Source organism: Phyllostomus discolor, chromosome 1 (genome assembly GCF_004126475.2).
Source record: "Phyllostomus discolor isolate MPI-MPIP mPhyDis1 chromosome 1, mPhyDis1.pri.v3, whole genome shotgun sequence".
NCBI classification, from domain to species: Eukaryota; Metazoa; Chordata; class Mammalia; order Chiroptera; family Phyllostomidae; genus Phyllostomus; species Phyllostomus discolor.
Genome location: NC_040903.2, coordinates 158,162,690 through 158,182,925, shown reverse-complemented (window position 1 = coordinate 158,182,925; position 20,236 = coordinate 158,162,690). Strand labels below are relative to the sequence as shown.

Genomic DNA, 20,236 nt, shown 5'->3' with positions numbered 1-20,236 from the left:
ATTGAGTTTCTCAAGCCAGGGGCATATGGCCAAAGACTATTTGAATTGGCAAGTATTCCAAAAAACAAAAAAAACAAAGAAACACCTAACAAGCTAGTGGGTGGAAAGCGCAGCGCCTGGGGTAGCGGATGACCTGAATTCCAGCCTGAGTCCTCTCCAGTGTCATTCCCCGTGTAGCCCTAAGCAGCCACCTACACTTAAGGCGGTTAGCGTTCACGGTAATATAAGGGGGTTGGGTCGGTGCACACAGATGAATTTAAACGTGTGATTGTACTCATGCTTTGCATGCATAAATCCATAAAGGTAAATTTAAAACAATAGATGTATATACTGTTAAATTTCCTTCATCAGAAGTCGCGTTCTTCCCTTCCCGCCCTTCCCCCGCCCCGCCCTTCCCTGAGACCCTCCCCGGCCCCTTCCGCGGACCCAGGCGGGTGCGCTGCAGAGGTCAGCTGGTGCATTGACTAGCTAAAAAAGGGCAGGCGCCGAGCGCTTGACCCTGAGCCCGGGGCAGTCCCTTACTATTCCTAATTCCGGGCCACCTGTTCCCGCAGCCAATGGGCGCACGAGGGGCGGCCAGGGCGGGGCAAGGCTACAAAAGGCAGCGGGCCGCGCGCCCAGACAGCCAGCAGCGGGCGCGCTCTCGGGACAGCGGACCCACGGGCCCCAGCGCCCGGACCTCAAGGATCATCTGCCAAGCGGGCGTGGTGCGATGCTTCGGGTGCGGTGTCTGCGCGGCGGGAGCCGCGGCGCGGAGGCGGTGCACTACATCGGGTCTCGGGTGCGTGCTCCGCCCGCCTCCCTTGTTCCCTCGCTTTCCCTTAGCTAGCCTTGCATGACCTGGTCCCTTCTGGTCCCCCTTGGAAGCTTGGTTTCAAGAGCCTTTGCTAGTTGCCGGGAGCTTGGCGGTGCCCCGGGCGAAGAGGACAGGTGCTTGGGGGCCACGCCCCGTGGGTACAGTTGGTCTCTGCGCCTCTCGGGCCACGCTGGCCATCAGCCCCGGGGACGCCACCCTCCCCAAGCAGACCTTTTTCGCTCCACGGAGCTTGCGGCCGGGTGTGAGGGAATGAGGGCAACAAGTAACACCTCTTAGTAAATGAGTGGTGTTATCGGGTTCATTGCTTTCGATGGGCATAGCATGCATGTGGGGTGGACGGGAGGAGGGGCAAAGTGGGGCTGGAGGACGGAGAGGGAGCGAGCAGGCCCACCCCAAGTGTAACAGGGAGTCCTGCCTGAGTTGCGACAGACGTTGCAGTTCGGTTTGTACCGAGTTTCTGCCGGATCCCTCCCGCGGCTGCCCTAGTCAGTGGGCGCGCGCCTGCAGACCCTCCCTGGCTCCCAAAACTGGAATATCAAGGCAGTTTTGTCCCCTGCTCTCCCTTCCCAGCAACTGGCTCCAGAACAGCTGTCACTCTCCTCGCTTTGGTCCCCACTGCTGGCATACCCTACGGCCTCCTTCCTAAGGCTTTAACAGAGATTTGGGACTTGTGATCTGCACTGGGGATGAGGGACTCTCTCTGCTCTCTAATTTTTATAGATCCTGCATTTTCAAAAGGCTTTTTAAAAAGTTCTTAGATCTCCTTTCTAGTTGTGTAAGTTTGTGCCCGGTAAATCCTTATCTTGGTGAGGGGGCCGTGGACCACGTGTGAAATGGAGTAACTGGCACTTAGTCGTTCTCAGAATTGAACTGCCAAGGAACGTGAAGTGTGTGTTGGCAGTGAAAAAATATTGGTCTGAAACTGATTATTTTGAAAAATAAAGTCCTTTATGTATTTTCACTTGGGAAAATATTGTAGCCTAGTATTGGGAGTCTTTGATACTGAGGAGGAAAGGAAACTCTCTCCCCTCAGATGGTCTTGACAGAGAACAGCTCTCCGCGGTTTTCTGGGAAGAAAGAGGGTGTATAGTCAACCTGAAGATGAGTTGTTTGGTTTGATTAAAGCTTGATGGCAGAAAACCATTCTAAGATATAAGTGGGTGTATGGTCACTGGGGACAAAGTCTTCTGAAAGGTTTTAAAGAGTTGTGTCAGTTAACAGATGCGAAGATAGTGTATTCATAAATATGAAGGTAAAACACCTGGCACCACTACCAACCTATATATTAACACCTTGGTTTACACTCTCCAAGAGGATTTTAAATGTCTCACTGTGTTACCCTAGGTTTTCATCCCACCTCTATCCCCCCCCCCATACTTATAGAACTACACAATAATCTTTTGTTTCTTCTTGGAAGCTTGGAAGAACCTTGACAGGATGGGTGCAGCGAACTTTCCAGAGCACCCAGGCAGCTACGGCTTCCTCCCGGAATTCCTGTGCAGCTGATGACAAGGCTACTGATCCTCTGCCCAAGGACTGCCCAGTCTCCTCGTACAACGAATGGGACCCTCTAGAGGAAGTGATAGTGGGCAGAGCAGAAAACGCCTGTGTTCCACCGTTCACTGTGGAGGTGAAGGTACAGGAAGGGTGTTCACGTGTCTGCAGTGGGGTCACACTCCTCACCATCTGTCTGGCTTCTGCTCCCGCTGTCCTCTGCAACTGTTTTCACTTAGTTCACTCCAGAGTCCCAAGTCCAGGGCTGATTTTAAGTTATCTTAATTGGCATATCTGCAGTATTTGATACTATTTTCACAAATGATAACTCCCTCCGTTAGCTTCTGAGAGACTCCTTTCTGGCGATACTCTTTTGCTATTCCTCACATCTTCCTTCACTGTCTATTGTGTTGGAGTTGAATAGAATTGTACTGTTGGCCTTCTCCTCTTGGCTGTTCTCACAGTTTCAGATCCTACCTCCACTCTGGTCCAAACTTCTCTCCTGAACTCTGTTCAGTTCAATATGTCAAACTCCTTACTGGATGTTGCCACAGGACCTTAAACTTGGCATATCTTGAATTCAACTGCCAATCACTCTGCTAAACTGGGCCCTTTTTTCATTTTTTCCTTTAAGTTTTTGGCATTCCTATTTACTCAGGCTAAAACACCAATGAATCATCTTTGATTTCTATTGCAGTCATATCCTCCATGTCCATTCTCCAAGATCTAACAAGCCTTTTGTCAAAATGAGCCTTGCCCCCATCCCTCTGCCACTGCTTTAGGTCAGGTTGTCATCTACTGCCTGGACTATTGCAGTTAACTCCTAACTGGTCTTTCCCATTCCCTCTTCAAACCACCATCTAGCAGAGTGATTTTTTAAAAAAACAAAATTCAGTCATGTTACTCATCCTGCTCTTATTCATTCCTCCTGTACTTTCTACCTTATTTCTTAAGATAAAGTCCTCATGGTATTCAAGATCCTTCATAATTTGGCTCTTGTCTGCCTTTTGAGGACTCCCCATTTCACTCCCTGGCTCGTGTTAGAGATGTGTTAGTATGGCAGGTTAGCAGATACGCATTCCTATCGGGTGTCTCTCATCTGTAATATTCCACCCTGGTTTTCAGCAGACTTTTAAAGATCACCCTATAAGCAGCCAAACCAGACTACTCACTAATCCCCAAACAAACCTTATACCTTTGCTCTCACCTAGGTCTCTCCCACCTTTCTTCCTGCACCCCTTGTTTGCAGTTTAAACCTATCCCTCTTACTAACACTTAGCTCCAATGGCACCCTCCATTTGTGGCCTTACAGGATTTTTGTGTAACAAGTAGTATCTCCCTTTTTAAAAGACTCCTACTGTTCTTCATGTATAATATTCTATGGCCAGGACTGCCATAGTTTGTCATTCAGGTTGTGTACTGCATAGGGGTCCCATATCTGAGGGAGTGCCATCAACACTGTAGACACAGCCTAAGTTTCCATTAATAATGGGTTACAAACATATCTTCAATGTACTTACCGTAAATTCTTCCTGAACATTGACATTTGTATTTATAATATGGATTGATGAAATAAGTTCTTTTACTTCATTGTCATCATCATCATAAATGTTGCCTACATTGTACCAGGGCTCCAGAGGTATAAGCAGAAAGTAACTTAGTATGAGATACTATGTTCACATAGAAAGAAAGACTAATACTAAGCATCTTATGCCAACCAATTGGCAAGGCAGTTGAACTGAAGTGCCAGGGGAGCTAAGGAAAAAGTGATGACCAGGTGCTGAATAGTTGGGAAATCTTTAAAAAATGATTCTTGTGTTAGATCTTGAAGACAAAGTAATGGAAAAAGTAATAACTTCTGATTGTTCTGAAACTACCTTTGGTTCTGATATTTGAAATTTGGTGAACAGGTGGATTTCTATGTTATCCACATGTTTTAAAAGGCATGATCTTTTAAGTCTTTTCTTGGAAAGACGTCCCATCCCATAACAATTTTAATAGGTGAAATTAAATTTCAACTTCAAGGAACAGGTTATCCTTCTGCTTGTCTTTAAAACTATTGACTTTCATACCATGTGCTCTTATGTAATCAGAGTTCTCAGACATTATTTTGAGTTTTTTGTCACTTGACTTATAACTTTAGACTTTGTCATTTCAAGGGACTGTGGGAAGTGAACCAGGATGAAGTCAGGAGGCTGGGATTGAATTACGTATTTGATAGATTTTAGATAACTAGTCTCAGTTAATTGGCTATTTGACCTTGTGCAAGATTCCACAAATTCCTAGGCCTCAATAAAATGAAGGTATTAAGAAGTCTGCTATCTATCTAACAAGATTAAATATGAATATAAACTGTTACATGTTAACTATTTTAAAGGATAAAATCATAACATTATAGTTGTATTGGTCCAGTTCACTAATTACATTATGAGAGTACATTGGGAGTATAATGGTTGTAGATATTAGTAGCGTTAGCAGTATCGATTTCATTAGTTTGTCTAGATATTTCTGCTTTATGTTACATACTAAAAACTAGGCATTGCCTAGGCTAAAAACTGTGGCTGGGTGGCACAGTTGGCTGAAGCATCATCCGTACACCAAAAGGTTGTGAGTTTGATTCCCTGTCAGGGTGCATGCAGGAGGCAACTGATCAATATTTCTCTGTCATCTCTCTGTCTCCCCTTCTCTCCCTCTCTCCTTCCCTCTCTCTCTTCCTCTCTCTCTTCCTTCTCTCTTAGGTTATGTATTGAGAAAAGTAAATCTAAGAAATTCATGACCCCTAGAAGGCAAGGCCTTACCTTCTAGTTGGAGGAAAATGACACAGATTAATCAGTTTTGGGAACAGTGAAAGATAAAACAATATAGTAAACTATGCAATTCAAGCATACAATATGTGGGAAGATATAAGTGCTAGAGAAACTTTATGGGAGTGAGTAACACAATTGTCAGGAAGCACAATTTTTAAAAGCTAGATGGCTTTTTAATTCTATAAAATATAATGAATACTTTCCATCAAATATGTGCTTTTTGTTTTGCCTTTGCCTTTTTAAATAAAGTCATTGATAAAGGACCTCTTGTAAAATATAAAAATCAATCAAAGTTAATGTAATACATTTGCAGCTGGATAAATAAGAAATTTCTATTGAGATTTCCTAGTCTTCCAAAGACCTTATTTAAAACCCATTTGGCAACCACTGCAGAAAGATTTTAGGCTCTGAAAGACTACAAAGTCTCCAGGAATGCAGCCACACCTCTACAGTATTAAAAACATAATATGCTACGCATTTTTTTAAATCTTGCAGACACTTGGTAAATCATTGCTAATTCATTTAGCAGGGTTGTAAAAAAGTATAAATAGTTCCGAACTATCTCTTGGAAAATGTAATGTACCCTGATCATTTGGACTTTGTCCAGCCTTAGCCAGAGTATGAGTATATAAGTCACACTTGTTCAAATAACTTTTTTCTCCCAGGGAAGTTGACTTTAATATTTATCTAGGCAAGCTTCACTCTGCACAAATAGTCCCACGGGATACTTTGGAATACGCCTGGCAAGACAACATGGCTGTGCATCTGCTATAACCCAGTGTCAAATTTTCAAAGGCTTCTTGTCTTTCAGTGGATTATAAGAGATGTGCCTGGCATGAGAAGGAGGAAGTGGTGAATGGATGCAGTACCAGGATGTGTCTGAGAGGAATATAAAGAGTCATTATTATCCTCTCCTTCTGGTTGCTGCTACAGGACTTCCTAGGTGTAGAATACAGTGAAGTGTTTTTGTTTTGTTTTTTAAAAAGAATGGATTGATCTTAAAAAGCACATTTTTAATACTGATAACATTTTTCATGGACCAGATATTTAGTCTGTTGTTTGCCTATAGATCTTCCAGAGTAAAACAACTAACCAATAATTTAGACAGGGGTCAGCAAACTTATTCTGTATAGGACTAGATAATAAATATTTGCAGACCACAGATCTCTGTTGCAACTACTCAACTCTGCCATTATAGTGCAAAACACTATAGGCACTGTTCCCATAAAACTTTATTTACAAAAACAGAGGCAGATTTAGTTTAGAGCTTCACTGGCATTCTTCATTTGCTAACAACCTGTTTTTTAGATTCTTAATCTTTCTCCAGCAGGCTCAGCTCAGGTCTAACTGATGTGAGCCTAGACACTCAACTAACAAGAGGCGGGTCTGCTTTCATATGCTTGGTATTCATTAGGCTGAGGTGAAAATGGAAGTGAAGACAGAAAATCTGGAAAACACACTGTCTTTGACATTTAAAGAGCTAGACATTTAGATAAACTGTATTTCATCACTCAATTTTCCTTTCTTGTCTGAAACTGATCAGTGATGGAAACCTTATCTGACATGATCAAGACTGGTAGTTAGTTAATCAATGATATATGGAAATATTTTTTTACATTTTAAACATTTTTTAAACTTAAAATATATAAATGTACATTGCTTAGCCAACCTTTTGATGAAGGCCCAGGGCTTTTTCTTAGCTTTTGGATCTTCTGACCAGAATTCTACTTCATCTAGATACTTGATAAATTACATCCATATGCATCACCTGCATTTCCCCACTTAGTTCTTTAAATTGAATGACAACTCAGCCACATGCAAAAGTCTCATGCAGAACAATCTCAATGAAGAATCCTCTAAATTTTTATACTTTTAAAAATTGATTTATTACAGTTATACCTACCCTAATTCAGCAGTAATTTTTAGCAAATTTGTTGAGCCTTCTTTTTAAAAAAAAAACCCTCACCCAAGGACATGTTTATTGGTTTGAGAGAGAGAGAGAGAGAAACATTGATCTAACTGCTTCCCATATGTACCCTGAACAGGGATCAAACCACAACCTGGGTATGTGCCCCAACCAGGAATTGAACCTGCAACCTTTTGGTGTACAGGACAGCATTCCACCCAACTGAGCCACCCAGTGAGGGCTGGTTGAGCCTTTTTTTTTTAAAGCATTCAGCTCTTTTCCATTCAGTTGTATTTAAAATGCATATAATCCTTGGTCACTTTCTAAATGTTAAGCTTTATATTTTTTTAGCTGCTAAAAATTTGTGAGTTCATTTATTTGATAGCTTTCTTCTATGGCAAAAGGACCTGAAGCAGTGAGAGTTGGATGCTTTGGGGAGAGGAGAGGTGTGGTGGGGTGAGACATGTTGGCAGGGAAGGCTAGGAAGCACCAAAGGGAGACCTGCACTACTGCACAATTTTCCAAGCAGTAACTCTGTTGGATGGGAAAATCACTAATACATTTTTAAGAGAAACAAAACATATGAGAGTATGTCCCTAACCTTTAAGAAGGCAGCTCCCTATTTTCCTACAAAATATCTTTAAATGTTCTTTTCTAGACAGAATTCTGGGATGTATGGATAACCCATGGTTTTGTCTTAAATAGGTGTCCTTTTATTCTCTTATGCTATTTCATTTGTTCTCTTTTTTTATTTCATTGAGACTGTCTGTCTAACAGGACCACTTGTGTCCTGTTTTGTCTGTGAAGCACGTATAAACTGGCCCAAGAGGATTCCAAGCCCGTGTGAGGGCCGACACACTGAGTGGTATCAGGCAAAAGAAGTGAAAGGTCTCAACACATCCAGGGGATTTAGACTCCTTCATTCAACAAATATTGAGTGTGTTCCCATAGAGGCCCTGTACTCTGTGCTGGGGATCAACACAGGACAAGACATGGTCTTAGTCTCAATTCTGTTAAGTTATATAAGTCATAGTTCTCCTGTAAACCTAGCATGAGTTGTATTTTTCTTCTTAAGTATCTCACTTATTATCTTCTGCTTCTTAGGCCAACACATATGAAAAGTATTGGCCATTTTACCAGAAGCATGGAGGTTGTTATTTTCCCAAAGAGCATTTGAAAAAGGCTGTTGCTGAAATTGAAGAAATGTGCAATATTTTAAAAATGGAAGGAGTGACAGTGAAGAGGCCTGACCCCATTGACTGGTCAGTACAGTATAAAACTCCTGATTTTGAGTCTACGGGTAAGTGATGTCAGATCCCTAAATTGCTAGTGTCTTAATTTTTACTTTATTTCTTAATGTGTAAGGAGAAAACTGATAATTTCTCAGATATTTCTTTGTTTTAATAATTCTTCAAAACTTTAAAGATTATTTAGGAACAGTTTGGTTCTTTTTGATATGATTAAGATGTACACATTCAAAATTTCATTGTCAATCTGAAATCTCCTTGAAAGAATCAGTTTTTCTAAACTTTATGGTAATTTTCTTACATAAGAACAGTGGATTCTGTTTAATTTTCCTCAAGAACAGAAGTAAAGAGAGGAACAGAAACATTCCATTTTTCACTGACCCTGCCACAAGACTGTTTGTGGGCCGGAGTTCATTGTTCTATCTAATTTATAGCTCTAGATGCAATCCATGGCCCAATTTTTATCTTGTGGTACAGATATTCCCTGGAGAACTCTGTTTCTGTGTAGCAAGGAAGGAGCTTACAAAAGGCAAAAACTTGGTGGTTCCAGACCTCTTTGCACGAGGACCTTATTCAATTTTTTTTCTTTTCTCTCTATTTTTTGTTTGGTTTCACCATTCTCACACAGAATTCATGTTAATAATCCAGTATATATCATTCCATATTTTTCCCATTTGCATATAATTATGTACATTCACACTACTGATTTTCTGTGACTTTTATTTTACAAAAAAATGGGATGCTATTGACTTTTCTATCTTGCAAATGAGCACTACTGAGGTCATTGTGCAACTCTGTGGTCCAACAGGTTTGTATGGTGCGATGCCTCGAGACATTCTGATAGTTGTGGGAAATGAGATTATCGAGGCTCCCATGGCCTGGCGCGCTCGCTTCTTTGAGTACCGTGCATACAGATCAATTATCAAAGACTACTTCCGCCGTGGCGCCAAGTGGACAACCGCTCCAAAGCCCACAATGGCTAATGAGCTTTATGACCAGGTAAGTCCCTAATTATAGGTGTGCTACTAGTAACTTTTCTACATGATCCCAGAGAGTGAGATGGAAATTCTCTAATACCATGTATTTGTTACACGTTTTATGATGAAAACAAGAGTAAATGACATTGTGGTAATACTAGTAATAATGGCTAATACCAATACTTATTTTGGTGCTTACCTGTGCCACGTCTTGGGCTAAGCACTTTATTTACAACCTCAGTCCTGCTTCCACTTCACAAGCCCATGAGGAAACAGTATCATTCTATGACAGGCATTTGTCTGAAGGCACACAGGTGTTCATTGGTGGACAGAGAAAAGTCACTAGACTCCATTCTCTTCTAGAAAAAGAATGTAGTCAAAGAATTTGGTCTACAAGCCAAATTCACAGTAAAAGGAAGTATATGTCCCTTATTACATCACTTTGTATTTGATAATTTATAGGAATAATTTAAAAATCAAAATTTTCTTCCAGGGGTTTAAATAGAAATAAATAATAAATTCATTCCACCACACCCAATCAAATTTGGCAGGGGAAACATAGCATCTCATTTTACGGTAACAGTTAGGCTCAGGACCAAATTCCTTTTCTAAAAGAACAGAATGACTTCATCCTGTTGACTTTCAATATTGTAGGTAGCTACACTACATAAATCAATGTCATGGAATATTTTTGAAATCGTTCCTGCCTCTGTACCATTTGCTTCTAAGTATCAGGAAATTGCTGTCATGCCATTTTTTGTTGTTAATTGTTTTTGTTTGTTGTTGTTTTATTTGCATGGGCCTACATCTTGCATATTTTAGTCTAATACTGGGTAGTAGTAGTAATAGACTGGGTAAATGATGATGATAAACTAATTTTCTTAGCGATCAATATCCTAAAATAATTTCCTCATGAACCAATGCACTGTGTTCATTCTTGTTCCAATAGGATTACCCCATTCATTCTGTAGAAGACAGACACCAATTGGCTGCTCAGGGAAGATTTGTGACAACTGAATTTGAGCCATGCTTTGATGCTGCTGACTTCATTAGAGCTGGAAGAGATATTTTTGCACAGAGAAGCCAGGTGGATAAAGACTGCCTATGCAATTTCACACATTATTATTGCATTTTTAATTTCCAAATTCAAATATTTTCATCCTATTTTCAGTTTTCTATTCACAGAACCAAATCTTTATAGGTTTTGTCTTCCTTTTGTTTTCAGGTTACAAACTACCTGGGCATTGAATGGATGCGTAGGCATCTTGCTCCAGATTACAGAGTGCATATCATCTCCTTTAAAGATCCCAATCCAATGCATATTGATGCCACCTTCAATATCATTGGACCTGGTCTTGTGCTTTCCAACCCAGACCGACCGTGTCACCAGGTAAGGAAGTTTTTAGGGCTCTGGAAAAGTAATAGAGTCTGGCAATTAAAGGAATTGCCACTTATATTTTAAGCACTTCTATGATTCCTAATGGGTCTAAATGACAAATTCAACAACGTTCAACATAATTATTATCAATAATTGGATTACTTATGTTACATTTACTACAAGATGTCCAACACTCAGACCTATACCGTGTAGTGTCATCAGACTTTGGCTGCGCTGCTGCGAGAGCCTGGAGGTTGTATGTTTTTACTGAACAGAGTGACATCACAGTAGTTCCCCTTTATCCTCGGGGGATACGTTCCAAGACCCCTTGTGGATGCCCGATACCATGGGTAGTACTGAACCCTATATATGCTCTTTTTTCTTATGTACACATATGTGTGAGAGTTTAATTTATTAATTAGGCACAGTTAAGAGATTAACCATAATAACTAATAATAAAATAGAACAATTATAACAATATACTGTAATAAAAGTTATGTGAATATGTGGTCTCTCTCTCTCTCTCTCTCTTTCTCAAAATACCTAGAATTTTCCATTTAATATTTTCAGACCATGGTTGACTGCAGGTAACTGAAACCACGGAAAGCAAAACCACGGATAAGAGCCGGGGTCAGGGGTGGGGGCTACTATGTATCATAACTTGCAGCCCAGGTTCCAATTGCAGCTGCATTGCAAACAAGATGATCCCTGCGTATCTGGGGCAGTGCCACTGCCCACAGGCAGTGGGTGTCTTCTTCCCTCTCTAGTGGGTCAGGCCTCCTTCGGCCAGCCCCACCCTGGAGGGAGGAGCAGAGCCGCTGCACAGCAGCTGGTGTCCCTATCACCTGCACCTCCTACTTCCGTCTGCTGCCCCCTACTTCCACTTGGTTGGTGAGTGATTCTGTTCTTTGCTGAGCTGCAGTACATATTTTTAAAATCACTATTTTACCACATCACTCTTCATTTTTATCCCATAAATTAAGACCCAATGACCAAGATTATTATTCATTTTAATGTAATTCATTGCTATACTAAGAGGGTCAGTGAATATAGGGATGGCTGAGTTATAATAAATAGGTCACTAAGGACAATTAGGGTTCTTTGGGAGTACAACCTTAACATTTGTCATTATACCACAGTCACAGATACAAAGTAATGGGCAATGAAGTGGATGAACTCTGGGTTTGACACAGTCACATTTTTGTTTTCTTGTAACTAAATAGTTAGGAAATATTTTCATTTTCCTTAAAGAGAATGTCTCAAGGAAATTATCTTTGCTATTTTAAAATCTCTGAAACCTAAGAAAAGCACAAGAGTATTTTTTTAAAGCTTTAACATTTCTGCTACTATTTAACTTTAATCTGGTAATCTGGGAATTTTATGTACATTTTAGATTGGGATTCAAACAAAATCATCCATATGTCTTAAAATTTTAATTTCTTTATACTGACAATTGAGAAGACAGCTTCTAAGAAATAATGATTAATCATAAGTGCTACTAGAGACCAAGAATGATAAGAATAGTATATATAGATTTAAGCCTCTTGGGGTTTTTTGGTCTTGCAGATTGATCTTTTCAAGAAGGCAGGATGGACCATAGTTACTCCTCCAACACCAGTCATCCCAGATGGTATGTTTACTTTTATATACTCACAGGCTAAAACAATTACTTCACTGACCAAGAATCTGGCACTTATAAGACAGCAGCCCAAATTTTTAGCAATTCAGGAAAAAACAGTTCCCCGGTAGGGAATGAACTGGTGCTTGGGACTATGGGTACTAGGACAAAGCTGGACTTGCGTTCACAGCCTCTCCTTCCACAGAAAACAAGAAGATGGGAAAAGCACTATAAAATAGCATCTCATAATGCAAGAAATGACTTTATAAATAAAACAAAGTGAAATCCAAATGTGTAATAAGTATAGACTGATTCACAACATTTATAAATTGTCTTAAGATAAAAATTTTTCAGGGAAAGTAAACTCTGAAAATTGAACTGACATTTTATATTCTTCACTTTCAAATCCTTGCTTTAAACAAAAATGCTAGCAGACATGATTTAAAAGTTGTTGCTATTTTTAGATCACCCACTCTGGATGTCATCCAAATGGCTTTCCATGAATGTCTTAATGCTGGATGAAAAACGAGTTATGGTGGATGCCAATGAAGTCCCAATTCAAAAGATGTTTGAAAAGCTGGGTATGTACAATATATGAAATGTTGTCATGTATGAAGAACTGAAGAAATGACATGCTGGGTTTGTTGTATGCTTTACCTAACTGCTTTTCTGTTCCTCTTAGAGGTACCAAGTTATTATTTTATAGATAGACAATATTTTTGTTTTCAATAATCATAATCTCAAAAGGTTGGAGATGCTTTGCAAGCTCTTTAGTCATTCCCTTAGCAATAAATTTATCCATCATCTATGACTTATCTAACTTCCTGGTGTCCATGTGTGGAGAACTACCCTTTTGTTGTTCAGCATACACATTACTCAGCTCTTCCCCAAATAAGAAATTGTTGAGAGTACATTAAAGTCGTTTCTCATTACATATTTTAAATGACAATAAGGGTACAGATACAGAAGTGATTTATATGTGTGATAAGCACAATGAACAAAGTAATGAAATGCAATAGATATCATTCTATTGCATTAATGAAATGCAGTAACTCATTCAACTTTGAACTAAAAAGCAAAACTGGTTTTCATTTGGGTTACCACCCTGATAACCCAAAATATCAGCATTTGCTTATCCTGATATTCAAAGTTTAGGCCAGATATTCTAATATAATGGAGAAAAAGTGTTGGAAGGATTTTCATATGGCTATTATATAGATTATAGAAGTATGTCTGCTGACCACTCTTAATATATTTGATGTAACCTAAGTGTCAAGTAAAGCTAGGTAGGAAGTACACTTGCTGTAATAGAGTCAAGTTTTGAGTTATTTTAGGTGTTCTACCCAGAAAAAATTATTTGACCCTGTGACACACCCCTCCTTAATGTGACATCAGTATAAAAGGATTGGCCTGTCAGAATTGGACTGAGCCCGATGGAATGATTTAACCCCTAATGCTATGCCGCTTTTTTTCTGGCTTTCATTAAGTAACCCAATTGCTTGGGTTCAGTTTCTTTATCCACTAAACTTTTATTATTTCTCAACTTAAAATATTATTGAGTACCAAAGATCTGATTTAACATTTTATTTGTAATAAAGTCTTTTAAAGACATAGTGAACTTGTTAGAACAAACCTTTCCAAGTAACTGAATTCTCTCCAATTTCAGGATTATGGATCTAGCAATCTGAATAAGATAGATACATCTGTCTATCAAGAAAGATGCTTTTATTTAAAAGCCCACCCGTTATCTCAAGCCCACTCCTTCCCTCTGTCCGACCTATTCTTACTCTTCATAGCTCTGCTCACTGTCACTTTCTTAGGAAATTCTTTCCAGATGACTCATGCTGCCTTCCCCTCCCTGCTGATACCAGTGAACCTTTACTGACTCTGTAGCTTATCTTTCCTCTCAAAATAATGGGTTCTTGAGGGAGAAGAACAGATTTTCTTTTTAAAACCCCAGTATGCCAAACACAACAGACTCTTCCCAAACACCACTGGTTGACTGGATGCATCATAGCCATGTTAATACAAATGGTGTTAGATTAAATTAATTGTCAGAAGCTTTGGTACGTGTATGACCATACAACCCAGATATTAAAATACGAGCTCAGTTCCATTGTTTTCTTAAGGTGGCCTAGTAAAGTTAATCATATTAGATAAACTTTGCTTATATGTAAGTTAGCGAAGTCAACTTTTCAGGTTGGGTAAATTATACTTTTCCTACTAAATTGACATGGTAAAAATAGAAAAGTCCAACAAAATAGTTAAAGCATAATTTTTAAAGGCCTTGAGGTTTTACTGCTTGATTGTTTTTCAACATTTGACAGGTATGCCTTCTCATCCTACCTATTGATTTGTGAATAGTCAATAGCACAAACTAGACTTCAGAATCTCTGCTGACTTTTTGGTGAATGTCTTATATTAGCAGTGGAATAGATCAGATGAAATATAATTGGTGAAAATAAAATTGAAAGATTCTCCTGGGTTGGGGCAGACTTAAGAAATAGAAACACAAGATTCCTGTCTTTAGGCTTACTTTCTATAGGGAAAGTTTCATGTGAGTCCATCTAACTGGCCACATCTCTCATTCAATACAGGTATCAGCACCATCAAGGTTAACATCCGTCATGCCAATTCCCTGGGAGGAGGCTTCCACTGCTGGACCTGCGATGTCCGGCGCCGAGGCACCCTGCAGTCCTACTTTGACCATGCCTGATGGGGGCGTGTCCTCAGATAAACCTCGGAAGTGTAGGACAAGGTTCATTCTCCTGCTTTAAAGAGTGCATGAACTGTAGTGCTTTAAACAATCATATCCTTAACAGGGGTCTTAAGCCTGGTTTATTTTTATTCCTTTTCTTTGTTATAAGAAAAATAACTTGTGTTAGATCTTACTCTCTACTCCTAAATTTATTTGCTATTTGGCTTCAGGCATAAAAATTTGGTGAATGTGTACCAAGACAGAAATTAGTCCTTTGAGTAACTTGGCTGCTAATATTTAACCATCTACCTCTGTTTTTAATTTTTTTTCCAAAGGCAGCTTGAACTGTTGGTTCTAATCTTTTTTTTTAACTTTTTGCTACACTTGTGATATATCACTTTTTTTCCTGAATGAAAGATTTAGAATGTTCACAAATCTTAAGTAGAACCAGATAATTGTCTCTTTCTAATAAGGAATTTTGGTAATTTTTAAAAAAGTAACCTAGACTTTGCAAACATTTAAGTGAATTTTCCATGAATGTTTTTAATATTCTCATCTCAACATTGGTGACAGTTGCTACTAAAAACCTTTTCATATAACTTACCTCATTTTAAGTGATTTAATCTCTTTTTCTTCTAAAATTTTACAGAAACATTTAGTGCAATAGTAATTATCAGTTCCCATCTCTAAATTTTGATATTCAGTATCTAATAAATACATTGCATCTGTGGTAATCTAAGATGTGTTTACAGATGTGCAAATTATTTAAAGTGCGGGCTTTAATAGCATTAAAAAAACTAATAAAGGTAAAAACCTACATGTGATGTGAAATAATTTTAATGTTCAATACTGTATGCATATTTTTATTCTAATAAACTTTTGTGTTACAGAATGGATTTTATTTGAGTTTGGCATTAGTCTAATTATTTTGAGCATAGGAAATTACAGGATATAGCTCTTGGGACAGAACTCTAATCCTCTGAAATCTATATATTTATCCCTACTAGATAAAAATTTAAACCTCATTCTTATATTCAGAAATGTTTAGCAGAGTTCAATTTTGTTTATTTTTTAAATATATTTTATTGATTATGCTATTACAGTTGTCCCATTTCCCCCGTCCCCTTTATTCCACTCCACCCTGCACAGCCCCCTGCATCTGCATTCCCCACCTTTAGTTCATACCCATGGGTCATACAAATAAGTTCTTTGGCTTCTACATTTCCTCTATTATTCTTAACCTCCCCTGTCTATTTTGTACCAACCATTTATGCTACTTAATACCTTTTCCACCTCTCTCCCCCTCCCACTCCCATTTCCCCACTGATAACCCTCCATGTGATCTCCATTTCTGTGATTCTGTTCCTGTTCTAGTTGTTTGCTTAGTTTTTATTGTTTTTTTTACATTCAGTTGTTAATAGCTGTGAGTTTGTTGTCATTTTACTGTTCATAGTTTTGATCTTCTTTTTCTTAGATAAGTCCCTTTAACACTTCATATAATACGGGCTGGGTGATGATGAACCCCTTTAACTTGACCTTATGTGGGAAGCACTTTACCTGCCCTTCCATTCTAAATGATAGCTTTGTTGGATAGAGTAGTCTTGGATGTAGGTCCTTGCTTTTTATGCCTTGGAATACTTCTTGCCAGTCCCTTCTTACCTGTAAGATTTCTTTTGAGAAATCAGCTGACAGTCTTATGGGAACTCCTTTGTAAGTAACTCTCTCCTTTTGTCTTGCTGCTTTTAAGGTTCTCTCATCTTTCATCTTGGGTAATGTAATTATGATGTGCCTTGGTGTTTTCCTCCTTGGGCCAACTGCTTTGGGACTCTCTGAGCTTCCTGGACTTCCTGAAAGTCTATTTGCTTTGCCAGATTGGGGAAGTTCTCCTTCATTATTTGTTCAAATAAGTTTTCAATTTCTTGCTCTTCCTCTTCTCCTTCTGGCACCCCTATGATTTGGATGTTGGGACATTTAAAGATGTCCTGGAGGTTCCTAAGCCTCTCCTCATTTTTTTGAATTCTTATTTCTTCATCCTGATCTAGTTGAATGTATCTTTCTTCCTTCTGCTCCAAAGTTGATTTGAGTCCTGATTTCCTTCCCATCACTGTTGGTTCCCTGTAAATTTTTCTTTATTTCACATAATGCAACCTTCATTGCTGTCTGGGTCTTTTTTATGCTATTGAAGTACCCAGTGAGTTCCTGGAGCATCCTGATAACCAGTGTTTTGAACTGTGTATCTGATAGGCTGGCTATCTCTTCATTGCATAGTTGTATTTTTTCTGGAGTTTTGAACTTTTCTTTCATTTGGGCCACTTTTTTGTTTGTTTGTTTGTCTCAGTGTGCCTGTTACATACTAAGGGGCAGAGTCTTAGGTGTTCACCAGGGTAGGGCAACCCATGTAGCTGCATTTTGACATTGTATGTGGAAGAGGGGTCCAAGAGGAAGCAGTGCTGCTTGCTCCACTCTCTGCTGGTTTTCAGTCACTTTTCCCACTTCCCTTAGTCAAATTGGGCCCTTTTGGTGCTGATTCCCTGGTGGGTGGGCTTGTGTACATTCTAGGACCCTGTGGGTCTCTCCAGTGAACTCTACGGTGAGGCTGGGAGTTTCTCCCCCTGCCACCTCAACCCCCACAGGTGTTTTCAGTCAAAGTTTATTTCCCTGCACTGGATCCCTGGGTTGTGCGGTCTGTCTCAACCCCCAGTTGTTCCTCCGGTTATCTGCACACAAGTGTGGGACCACCCAGTCTGCCAGCTGCTGCCTTGCAGCTAGTCCTCTCTGCCTGGCTGCACATCTCTGCCCCTCCTACCCATCTGGATGAATGTTTCTTCTTTAACTCCTTGGTTGTCAGACTTCCATATAGTTCAACTTTGTCAGTTCTGGGGGGTTTTTTTGTTTTTAAATTTGTTGCTGTCCTTCTTTTGGTTGTACAAGGAGGCACAGTGTGTCTACCTATGCCTCCATCTTGGCTGGAAGTTCAATTTTGTTTATTAATTAATTTACTCATTCAAAAATATCTGAATGTCTTCTGAATATATGGGGCTCATCCTAGGTCCCAGAAAAAAACAAGTCTCTGTTCTCAAGATGATAAATGTTTTGACTCGTGAAAAATCTGGGGCTGGGGAAGATGTATTTTGAAGTGAGTCAGAGGTTTCTAACATGCCCTTGCCAACACCTTTAACTCCTATGTATCCTGGTGTCCTTTCTCGTCTCCCACAGAAACACCTATCGATCCTACACTTGGACTGACTCCTGCTTAAGAAATCTGTACAATCTTGTAGATTGATGCACACATGGGGTACAAGTTCCCAGGCCTACATACTACTTGGTGATTCTGTTACACACCCCTCCACATGCTCCTTATGTCTATTCTAAACCTTCACTATGTTCTCTTACCTCGTCATAAAAGTATCATTTTTCACAGGGGAAATGGAGGCCATGATATGTCACTTCCCTCAGCTTTTCTGTTCCAATCTTATACAGATTTATTTGCATTTGTATTCTCTGGTTAAATTCTTCCTCCCCTTGCCTTTACTAGCTAACCTTCTAAAGAGAAAAATCAGGCCTTCATCTCATTACTTGCCTTTACTTCTCAACCTTCTACTAAGAGACACTTCTCTCATTGTGGCAGAAAAAGAGGCAAACCCTCTAACCAGGTCTAATCCATACGACTGTCCTTCAATTTTAATCTCTCTCCTCTTTCAGCTACATCAGTTATCATATATTCTACAATTCCAACCTATTTGTGAGTGTATGTTTTCCCTCAGCAAATAATCATGCTCAAAGTAATGTTCAAACAAAAACTATTCCTCTGGCAACTTCATTTTCCTTCATTTTAGAGCTAAGCTTCCTCGAAAAAAAAAAACACTTGCTATCTTCACCTTTTATTTATTCCTCAGTCTCCTGCTGGTTTCTACCTTATCACTACAGAGTACTGATGGTATCTTTGATCTGACCGCTTAACTGTCATTTCCAGTGGACACTATGCAGGCCTTCCTGATCATTCCTTTGAGTGTCTCTCCTCTTTTGGGTTTCTGTGATACACTCTCTCCTGTCCTTATTGATATTCAAGCTCTTTCACTAAATTATCTTCTTCCTACCCTGAAGAGGTGGATGTCCACAGGGCCCTGCCTTTGAGCCCTTTCTCTTCTCTTACATCTTTCTGGGCAATCTCATCTGTGCCTAGGTTTCCTCTCCCCTATGACCATTAACTCCCAGTAGCCATGTGGGAGGGGAGGCCCTATGCCTAGACTTCTACTCTTGACCTGCCCTAAGCTCCAGGTCCTGTTCCCAACCATCTGTGGACATTATCTGTGTGTGCAAAGGCATTGCAGGCTCAACACAATATCACAATTGACTCTTTACCAAGCCATCCTGGACTCTTCCCTCTTCCTCATCTCGTCCCTTCCATTGGCCTTTTGCATTATTAAATAAGACAATTATGTCAATAAAGATAGTTCAATTAAATGATTTTAAAAAGTCTCTATTTTTGGATCTATGACACTGCTCTTGGGTATGCTCTTTTGTCAGGGTTGTGGAGAAAACAGAAGCAGCTGGGTCTCTACCACACAGCTGCTATCAGTTTGCTATCTGTCATCTACCACTCCTGCAACCCACTGGCTTCTCTGTGATCTGGAGCAGGCAGAAGGCCTGCCACCTTCTGCCAGGTGTCCAGATAACACGCCAACAACTTCAGACTATCACTCTTCCTAGGGAACACCAAGCCTCTTTGTAAATCCCTGTCTAGAGGAAACAGCTATGTATATTAAGATGAACCATTGTCATTAAAAATAAACTTAATGTTAAATAAAAATATCTAGTTTTGACATCATAAGGCAAGTCTAGTTCCTACTAAAAAGCAAAGTATTTATATTTCAGGAATAACCTTTAAAAATGAAGATCATGGATCTGACCACTGTCGTGTGTTAACTTGTAACTACATAGGAATACCACCCAATAGTTCAGGAGAATGAAAAAGGGCATTACATCAGATTTTTCTGGGTCAGCTCTTTGGACACATGGGTTCTTCTGAGACATTAGAAATATTTCTTTAGTACTGAAAAAAAAATGCAAAAGTACTCAGATTCCCATCATTTAGCTCACTGACAGAAACAGTTAAGTGAGGTTTGATTGCTAAAGACCCAAAGGGCCCAAAATGGCAATGCTTATAAACCTACAGTTTATTGCAGGACAAGGATACAAAACAGCAACAGTGTTAAAGGATTTGAATCACAGACAAAGGCCACCTCACAGCAGGGGGTCCTGGGCAGTCAAGCCCAAGCTCCATTGTGTTACCT

General features: G+C 39.6%; 1 protein-coding gene across 1 annotated transcript; it reads left to right on the top strand.

Annotated features, from left to right (window-relative positions):
• Positions 1-618: 618 nt before the first annotated feature.
• Positions 619-15,689, top strand: GATM (glycine amidinotransferase). Its single transcript, XM_028506617.2, has 9 exons — positions 619-781; positions 2,235-2,453; positions 8,129-8,324; positions 9,080-9,270; positions 10,198-10,335; positions 10,474-10,638; positions 12,193-12,256; positions 12,709-12,825; positions 14,842-15,689. Exons 1-9 carry the CDS (start codon positions 713-715, stop codon positions 14,958-14,960), a joined length of 1,278 nt encoding a protein of 425 aa, XP_028362418.1. The 5' UTR covers positions 619-712; the 3' UTR covers positions 14,961-15,689.
• Positions 15,690-20,236: the final 4,547 nt, after the last annotated feature.

Excerpts from the sequence above, each read along its gene's own strand:
- GATM (XM_028506617.2), top strand. The coding sequence starts at position 713 with ATGCTTCGGGTGCGGTGTCTGCGCGGCGGGAGCCGCGGCGCGGAGGCG. Across the intron at positions 9,271-10,197 it reads CTAATGAGCTTTATGACCAG|GATTACCCCATTCATTCTGT; the intron begins GTAAGTCCCTAA and ends TTGTTCCAATAG. Across the intron at positions 12,826-14,841 it reads AAAGATGTTTGAAAAGCTGG|GTATCAGCACCATCAAGGTT; the intron begins GTATGTACAATA and ends CATTCAATACAG.